General features: G+C 51.2%; 2 gene segments (V, D, J or C); both read right to left on the bottom strand.

Moving 5' to 3' along the window:
- Positions 1-2,272: 2,272 nt before the first annotated feature.
- Positions 2,273-3,660, bottom strand: LOC120616350 (immunoglobulin lambda variable 1-40-like). The segment is given in 3 exon segments: positions 2,273-2,368; positions 3,174-3,493; positions 3,606-3,660. Coding segments are annotated over 3 exon segments (462 nt in total).
- Positions 3,661-8,191: 4,531 nt separating this feature from the next.
- On the bottom strand, positions 8,192-8,759 carry LOC120616349 (probable non-functional immunoglobulin lambda variable 5-48). The segment is given in 2 exon segments: positions 8,192-8,565; positions 8,684-8,759. Coding segments are annotated over 2 exon segments (420 nt in total).
- Between the last annotated feature and the right edge of the window lie 1,004 nt (positions 8,760-9,763).

Genomic DNA, 9,763 nt, shown 5'->3' with positions numbered 1-9,763 from the left:
ATTTGTAAGCAGAGACCCAGACATTGTGAGTGGCAGCGTCAGCTCCGTCTGACTCAACAGCCTAGAAGGAGAGACGGAGAGTCACGAGGTGAAAACAAGAATGGACGGTCAACCACCTGTGCGCAGACGATGGGAGCAGCGCAGTGCCAACCCCACGCCCCGTCTTTCCTCCTCATGCGAAAGGAAACCCCGTGTCCTACGAGAGAGGAGGGTGCGGTGAGGAATGACGACCACGACACAGAAGCCCGGAGCTCTGCTTGCTGAAGTCTCATTGCTGGATTTCGGACCCTCGCCTCCCTAGGTGTCTCTTTACCTATGTCCAGGTAGCATTGTAGGTGATTTGTTTTCTTGCAAATTGGTTCTAGATGTGAGATTGTCTATCCTGCCTGAACCGCAGCCGGCGCTGTGACTCCAGGAGCGGTGGAGGATGGAGTAGGCGGCCAGGGTGTGAGCTAGAGCCATTGCTTACGTGGCTCCAGGGGGCCCAGGTGCAGGAAAGTCACCCTTCAGTGAGGACAATGCTGCCCAAGTGTGCAAAAGCCAATGGAGCATTTTCCCAGCCCGCCTGGCCCAGACCCTGAGCTCTCAGGACCCGACCCCCAGCGCCCCCTGCTGGGCCCAGTCCCCACAGCCTCCAGCCCATTTCACACCACCCAGCTCTCCTGGAAGGGCTTCTGATATTTGCAGGTGGATCTTTCTGATGTCACTACTCAGGGCAGTAGAATGAGAAGCTTCCCTCTGTGGTGTGGAGCCATTAATTTTTCCAAGTCACTACTGACCTCCAGATATCCAAATGAAGTGCTCTGTTTTCGGAAATTTTGGGATTGCCTGATGGTTGAGCTGGCTTTGCCTGGTTCATTACCAGCCCATGATGTTCCTGAACCTAGATCCTCTAAAGTTCCCAGAGAACCCCGTTAGTTCATATGTGGTCGTAATTCCAGCTGGGTCACCCTGACGTTTGGAAATATGTGGTTGATGCTGTTGCTGTTGTCAGGGGCCCGGTTAGGGTCCCCAGTCCCCACTGCAAGCGTCTTGGCTTTTTGGGTCTGTCTTTTCCATGACATTATAACACTGTCCGGGAACAAGATGTCGTGTGTTCTCGATAACATCTGTGGGATCTCCTCTGTCTTTGAATGTCTTCTTGGCAGTACTTATTTTCTTAGGATTCTCTGACACATTAAATCTATATTTTACTCGAGTTTTGCCATTTCTCTCAACACGAGGATTGACACAAAAAGAACATTCCTGTGAATGAAGCTGTCACCCGCTTCTAGAGGTCGCTCCTTCACTCCTGGCCTGAGGACCCCTCGTGGCCTGTTACCAAATCTGCATTGGGCCTGATCAAGTTCTTTCGTTACGAGCTCCATGCATTTAATGGCGGTTGGGTTGATAAGGTCTATGTGCAAAAGAATTGATTTTTAATCCAATATCATCCCCAACAGAGAACCAGTGAGAGGAAAGATTTGGAAGTCGTGGGGATTCACTGGAGAAAGTGAGGACGTGGTGGGTCTGAAGCCATGTCCATCATGGGGAGGGGTCTTCAAGTACAAGGAAAACAGGACCTCCCCAAGAGTGACATCTCACGAGAGAGAGAGAGAAACCCAGCTTCCTTAGGGTGTCAGGGCTCAGGGAAGAAGGAGGGTAACTTGGGCCGAGAGCAGGGGACATGCCAGGGCTTGGTAGAGGGCCACCTGCTTCTCCCGGGTCACTTGTGCTGGACTTCTGCTTTCCTCGCCAGCTTTGCCGGCAACTCTGAGGAGTCTCGTGTGTCTGGTACAAAGTGATTCTGTTTGCACTGGAGACCAGTGGGAATAGGAGGTGTTTTCATTGACCTCATAAACATAGACCAAGGTGAGAACATGAAGCCACCAGATTTAATAGTACATGTGACAGCAGAATCTTTAACCTGAGCTGGTATTGGACACAGTCGGGGACAGAGCAGTGATTGGACAGACAGAGGTGTGCAAGGCGGAAGTTCACCTCACTTCCTGCTGGGATGGGAGTTCTATGTGGCAGTGGTTCCATTTAGTCATCTGACAGTGATAATCAGCCTCTTCATCAGGCTGGGGCCCAGAGTTGGTCAATAGGCTGCGTGTACAAAGCAGGAGTCAGAGATAAGGGCTGAACTCCTAAGAGTCAATCATCTCTGTCCTAGATTACAAGGTAGGGGCTCTGTCTGGGAGCGATTGAGACCATTGCCATGGTGACTCCAATGTGTCTGTTGCCCCTTGTGCAGGAGAAGTTGACCTTGGATCTGGGCTCATCAAGAACTTCAAAAGGGGGTGACATGGGCACCTAATGGGGACTTCTCATCCTGTTGTCCCACAGCCTGCCTCAAGCCTGGATAGTTGGAAAGCTCCAGTGAGGTCTGTAGGTACAAGAAGACACAGTCAGTGCCTGTGGGGTCAGGAGATCCACTCAAGGGAGTCTCCATGGTCTGAACTGGTGTCACTGTAAGGACCTGTCATCCATGGGCCAAGGTCACCCCCTTCCCTGGAATGGACTCAGCATTTCCCAGCAGCTGTGAGACACCCCGACACTTTTGTATCCCATGAAGAAGGTTCTTGGCCTCAGGTCCCTAATCCTGTTTGACAATCGCTCCTCTCCTGACATCATATCCGAAGTCTCAGGTCCCCAGTGAGGGTCCCAGGCCAGCTCTGTGCCTGGAGTAACTTCTGGGCCTGCATCCTCACACAGCACCCCATATCTCAGTGCCTCGTCTCTGGGACACAGGGCTCCTCAGCCCGCCATGATCACTGGAGCCTGGGAGAGATGGGAAGGTGTGCGCTGTCACCCCTGGAAGAGCAGATTCCGTGCTGTGCAGGACGGTCCACTTTCTGGGGTGGTCCCCGCTCTGACGACCATGAAAGCGAGGAAAGGCTCATTTTCCTCATTGAGGAGAAAAGGGGCAGCTGCATAGACTCCGGTTATCTGTCCCCAGAGCAGCCCGCCCCACGTCTAAGAACTTGTGTTCTGTTTGAGAAAATCAATCAATGTGTTGCCAACAAGGACAGATTTAGAGAGATGAGGACACTATCTAGACAACGTTCCCTGGGGTGGGTCTCAGCCCTCACTTTTTGGTCAAACGCACAAAGAAGGCAGCTGTCTGGTCAGAGCAGTGGGATCTGCCCAGGGAAGCCCCATTGCACTGAAACAACCAGTTTTTGTCTCACTTCCCCATGGGCCTGTAGCACTGTGGGAGCATCTAGACTGCGGTCATATGCTGAGCAGTAATAATCAGCCTCGTCTGCAGCCTGGAGCCCACTGATGGTCAGGGAGGCTGAGCTGCCAGACTTAGTGCCAGAGAATCGGTCGGGGACCCCAGAGGGTCGTTTGTTATTTTCATAGATGAGGGTTTTGGGGGCTGTTCCTGGGAACTGCTGGTACCAGTACACATAACTACCCCTAATGTTGGAGCAAGAGATGGTGACACTCTGTCCCGGGGCCCCAGACACTGAGGACGGCTGGGTCAGCACAGACTGGGCCCAGGAGCCTGGAAGAGGGAGAGACACAGAGATGGTGATGCTGGGGCTAGAGACATGAGGAGCGAGTAGGGCCCCATGTTTCCTCCCAGACTCCCCTCCACTATCCCAGTATCCAGTCACCTGTGCAGTGAGCGAGGAGGGTGAGGAGGAGAGGGGACCAGACCATGGTGGAGATGATCACCGCGTCCTGTCCTCTGTGTCCCCACAGCTGAAGCAGAGCTTCCCCCAAGTCTCTCCCTCCCCTCTTCAATCTCTGACAGAGGGAGGGTCCACTCATGCAAATGAGACCCAAAGTTTTCTGATCCCTCACTGGGACCCTGGTCATGCCCCTCTGCCTGAGGGAAGTAGGGTGTGGGCCAGAGCGGCTCTATGTTGGGTGGGGAGGTCACAGCTGTGAGACCTGAACAGAAGGCAGCAGGCAGTGCCAGGTGGCTGGTCCCAGGTCTGAATACACTTAGTTCAAGAGCAGGCCTTGACCGCCCCCTGGTGTCCAGGTCCAACACACTATTGTGTGACTTGGTGCCCAGAGCCCTTCAGAGACAGCTCCTGCCTCCCCACTGCTCTGTTCCTTGTCCCCATGCCTGAGGTCCACGATAGCTGTCACTTCATGTGGCCTCCCCACCATCTCAGCAAGTCTTCATGCTCTACTCAGACTACAGGGTGTGTCTGTCTCCAGCTCCCTTGACTGCGAAGTTTGTTTTGTTTTAATTACTTCATTTGGAGCATATTCCCAAGGCTTCTCATTATTTTGACTACCTATATTTTATCCTAAGAATTAGATGAAATAGTTTCTCTCCCGATCTTGAAAATGTGGATGTGTGTAGAAGCGACCTCCGTGTGGACTGTGCTGGGTGGTGTGACAGGCTGGTTGGGGTCAGGGCAGACATTGTGTCCCCTGGGGTGCCAGCTGCCCTGCAAGAGTGGGCTGAGGGCAGATGTGTGTGCATGTGTGGTGGAGCTGTATGTTCCTGCTGGAGTGAATCCACGTGGGGTGTCCTGCAACGTGCCACGGAGGCCATACATGCTGGAGAGAGCCCCTGGGTAGAGCGCCCACCTGTTCTTTCCAGGTGGAGAGGAGATGAACAATGCTCTCCCCTCCTCGTCTCACCCTGGAGCCCTCCCTCCACATCCAGAGCTTCCCCAGCCCCACCTTCTCTGTGTGGGCCTCTCCTGCGTTGTGCAGAAGCTGTGCAGTCGGCCCTCAGCGCCTGTCAGGAAACTTGTCCTCAGTGTCGCTGAGCATTCACTGTGTCCTGGGAGGGGGTGAGCTCAGCATCTTCCTGTGCCGCCATCCTGGACCTGTCCCTGTTAATAGATTGTTTAATAACGTTTGCATGATTATTTAATTTCTCATCATCTGTATTTGAGAGGCTCAATGCATGTCAGACAGAGTGATCCGTGTTAATTTCTGCTCTAATAACCAAATGCACCTCTGACAGGTTAGATGAAAAATAATCTATGTTTAAAGTATGGACACCAATTCCAATGTGTGAAGGGTGGAGGTTTTGAGAAATTCGACCCTTACGATTCAACTGGATTCTGCGACCATCTACCTGGAGATGACATCCGGTTCCACAGTTAAAGAGTTCAGTCCCACCAGACTTCCCTCGTCCCCCACAAGCCCACCCTCAACTACAGAAGCCAGTCACAAGTTCAGGTTATTACATTTGCTCCTGACCGACCAACTGTAGATGGAAGGTCCAATGATCCCTGCTCACTACCTTGGATCTGAGTCATTTGTTAGAGGAGCTCACGGAACTTAGAGAAACATTTTACTTGCTATCAGTTGATTATGAAAAAGATGCATAAGGTGGGGAAGGGGTGTGGCCCTCTCTAGGCACCAGACTCTCCAGCATTACTTGGGCATGGTTGATGTACACTGGCCATGGAAAGCCATTGATCTGTAGCCCCTCTCTCCTCCCCCATGGTCAGGGGACAATGACTGAGACTTCCAACCATCTAAGCACACACTTGGCCCTCCTGGCCACCTGCTCCTTCCCTCTGGTGAGTCCCAAAATCCCCTTATTAACAAACAAAAGACTCCATTCTAGCTCTGGTCACTTTGGAAATTCATGGATTTCAGGATCTCTGTTCCAAAAATGGGATGACCACCAAATATATATTTATTATGGTAAATCATAGTATCACATATGTGTATATGCTGCATGCACATTTTTACATATTTATGCATATGCATATAAATACACATGTATACTCACTTATGTAATTTTTGAGATGGGTGGGAGGGTCTAAAATTTATTAGAAAAGGAAATAGAGAAAACATAATTAAAAAATCCAAAAACACCAAAGCATTGCCTTTCGCAGGTCACTATAACTATTCATACTTATTAGAAATGCAGTCTAAAGAATGACAAAGGACATAGCATTTGTTACATATTTCATCATGAATATGCCGAGAGGTCATAGAATTAGCAAGGACCTTGACGTCTGTCGTCCCTACACATTGTCTCTTGGCATTCTTGAGGCACCAAAGGTCACAATGCCTTTTGTCGTGAAGAAGGTCCGGGTGGCAGTTAGGAGCCAGTGGTGAAGTGAGGATCGGGAAGCTGCACGTGGCAGAAGAACCAGGGACGGGGAGGAGCAGAGAGTGTCTCCCCTCCGCGTCGCGAGTGACCTGCTTGTCCCAGATGAGAGCTTCTTCGGCTGTGCTTTGATCCCCGAAGGCCCGCGCTGGCACCTGCTGAGCGCCTGGGCTAGGGGCGGGTGAGGCCCATCGTGGGAACTCGCCCGTTTCACCCGTCATGTGTCAGGGCCGCAGTGCTGAGCGCTCAGAGGTTCCTTCCGTGACTGTGGCATCTGACAGACAGCTCAGTACCGTTCACATCTGCTGTCGTCCAAGTCCACGTTCATGAACCCCACAGGCCCCGCAGAGGTCCCGTTCTCAGCCCAAATCCTCCGTGGTGGTGAGCAAATCTTCCTTCATCTCACATGGGTGCTATTTGCTCACATGCTGAGAACTTCAAGATTTGAGTCGATTTCATAATTGGTCTGGTATCTGATTGATATAAAAAGAACGTTTCTCTAAAGAGACTCCCTCTCGTTCTGGATTCTTCCTCCACTACTGGTTCTGGCGCCCCTAGGGCCTGATATTTCAAAAGTCCTTTGTCCTGATTCATTTCACTGGCAAACACTCCACGCACTGGCACCGAAGGAAAGCAGGACTTTCGGGTTTTGGCTGTACGATACAAGGGGCTGGGACCACAGGCTCTAAGCCCGAAATAACTGAGGTTTATCCAATGCCATTCACAACGATGGACCAGGGAGGAAAAATAAGTAGAGGAAAATGACATAAACCCAGCTCCCCAGAGCTCAGGGCATGACCAGCAAAACGGCAGGACGAGCGGAGCTATGGGGTCTTCCAGAAGAATCTGGATCCCGAGGGGACACAGGCTGGACTCTGCCCCTCATGTCCAGCCCACATCATCCACACCCACCATGTGTGGGAAATTATTTTCACTTCTGAGGTCAAATTCATGGTGAGTGTATGGGGAGACCAGTAAGAAAAGGGTTATTGTTATGGGTTCCATTCTCTGCTGTTAGTTATAGGTGCCAGAGAATGACACAACCTGAGCTGGTACAGGTCACAGGCAGGAACAGAGGAGGGACAGGATTGGAGGGCAGGTGTTCACCGCACTTCAACATGGAGCAATAGCTTTTGGTGACATAAATGTTACAGCCAGGTGTGTGACAGTGATCATCAACCCTGTCCTCAGACTGGAGTCCAAGGGTTGTCAAGGAGAGCTGAGGATATCAGGATGGGACCCCGGATTGTCAATCAGAGCCCTCCGAAATCTCAATCCTAGAAGTTATTTCTGGGAGCGCTTGTGATGGGAACCCCCAATGTGTCTGCTGCTCCCTCTTCAGGAGAACGTGAATTCTGCATCTGGGCCTTCACCACAGCTTCATGGAGTGAAGTGACTTTAATCAAACGTTCTGTTCCCTGATAGTCCTCAGGCATCCATCTACACCCTGGATTGTAGACAAACTCCCATGGGATAGGAGACGGGGAAGGACACAGGCAGTCCCTATGGCCTCAGGAAAATCCATCATCACAGGCCCCATGGCACTGAGTGTTGTCAGCAAGGAAAGTCACATCCATGGGACCAACTTCACCCACTTTCCCTGGAGCAGGCTCTGGGTTCATCTACCACTTCAGGCCCCAGCTCCTCTCATGCCAACCCCCGTCTCCCTGACTTCACACCTGAAAGCTTGGGCAGCTGACCCTGAGCCAGGGTAGCTCTGCGCCTGGAATTCCTCCCGGATCTCACATCTCAGATCTCGTCCCTGGGACACAGGGCTCCGTGGCCACTTCTGAGCATAGGAACCTGGAAGGGATTAGAAGTCAGTGGACTCAGCTCTGACCCCTGGAAGAGCTGAGTCCATGCTGTGGAGGACGGTCCACCTGCTGGGGTGGTCCACGGCTCTGACCCCGAATTTTAGACAAGGCAGTTTGCCTTTTGAAAGGGAAAAAGAACCCAGTGCAACAGGCACTGAGTTTTAAAACTTGAATCACCAGGCAAATTTTCTGTATCTTCATGAGATTTTTTCATTGTTTTGTTTTTCTAGAAAGTTGAGACAACTTGACTATAAAAGTGGGAAGGACATTGTGATCCAGCATCTACTTAAATTGTAGTTAGTGTATATTGAACTTATTTTAAATGAGAGGAATGTCTTATCCCGAGGCCTTAACAGGCTGAGGGTTGTGTCTCACTTTCCCACCTGTGTATGTGACTGTGAGAGTCACTAATGTACCAGATCTGACAGCAATAGTCGGCCTCGTCCTCAGGCTGGAGCCCGGAGATAAGCAGAAGCCCTGCATTGGCCGAGGCATCTTTGGATCCAGAGAAGCAGCTGGGGACCCCGGAGCCCTGGTCCTTATTGGAGTCTGAGTAGAAACTCAGGAGATACCGGGGAGGGCTCCCTGGCTTCTGCTGGAACCAGTTTATCCAGTGGCCACCAACAGTGAAGCCACTGCTCAGGGTGCAGGTGCGTCTGGCTGTTGCTCCCGGAGAAGCAGAGAGGGAGGGCGGCTGAGTCAGCACAGGCTGGGAGAGGGAACCTGCAAACACAGACAAACGTGGTCGCTGGCACAAGAAATCAGAGAAAATTTTGCAGGATTTTGAGCAAGAGGGTGGTGATGTTGGGGGTTACCCCGGATCCCCAATAGCTGTCCCCACCTGTGCATTGAGAGAGGAGCACGAGGAGGATGGGGGTCCAGGCCATGGTGCACGCAGCCCCTGAGCTCACAGTGGGGCTGGGCTGCCCAGGCCTCCTTTTCTTCTCCACCTTCTGCCAGAGGAGGGGCTGTGCATGCAAATGTGTGTCCATCCAGTGACTGCCCAGCCCCTCCCTGAGCCCTGGTGCTGGAGCTCAGCTCTCTCCCAGACTGAGGAGGATGGAGATTGGCTTCACCCCCTTGGAGAGCCCTGGAGGAAGCACCTGCTGAGACCACGCAAAGGTCCCTGCTTGCGGGACTCTGCCAGCCCAGAGAGGACACAGCTGCTGAGTCCCATCAGGGAGCACAGAGAACAGGCCCCAATCCCAGGCTCCTTCGAGTGAATGGTCCTCAGTGAGCCATTGTGTAGGGACCAACAAGTCAGTCCCACAGCGCCCCCTGCTGATGTCAGCACGCACACCGCCCCATGGCCCAGAGCCCTGAGAACCTGGTTTGTGCAGCTCAGCAGGTCCCTGTCTCTATTCACACACCCATGGGCTGATTCCTAGTTAATGTGATTCTGATACGCCAAACATTGATTTTTATTTGTTTGTACTTTTTGATTTCTGTGATTTCGTTCTCTTTCAATTGTTTTTCTACAGAAAGGTTTCTTGATTACAAAACTGTATTTCCCATGTCTTTTTGTTAATTTGAAAATATTCAGATGTGGTTCCATAGTATAGCAGTTAGCACGTCCGCTTTACACGTAGAAGGTCCTGGTTTCACGCTCCAGTGAAGCCACAGTCTATGGTCTACTGCCATGCCAACCCAAACAAGCTGGATGCCTGATCTAGGAAGCTAAGCAGGGTCGAGCCTGGTTAGTACTTGGATGGTTAGTACTTATTTATGCCTACAGCACCTAAGAAGACCAGGTGCTGTAGGCATAAATAATAATAATGAATAAAAATTTTAAAAAAGAAAATATTCTAGGCTGCTCTTGGGCTTAATGTTTTTCACATAAAAATAAGAAAAAGGTTACATATCCCAATAATTATGAATGATATTTATAAGATTAAATTTATAACATTGATAATCAAGTAAT

This window comes from Pteropus medius, unplaced genomic scaffold (assembly GCF_902729225.1).
Source record: "Pteropus medius unplaced genomic scaffold, Ma_sr-lr_union100, whole genome shotgun sequence".
In the NCBI taxonomy this organism is placed as follows: Eukaryota; Metazoa; Chordata; class Mammalia; order Chiroptera; family Pteropodidae; genus Pteropus; species Pteropus medius.
This window is presented reverse-complemented; position numbering and strand designations above follow the sequence as displayed.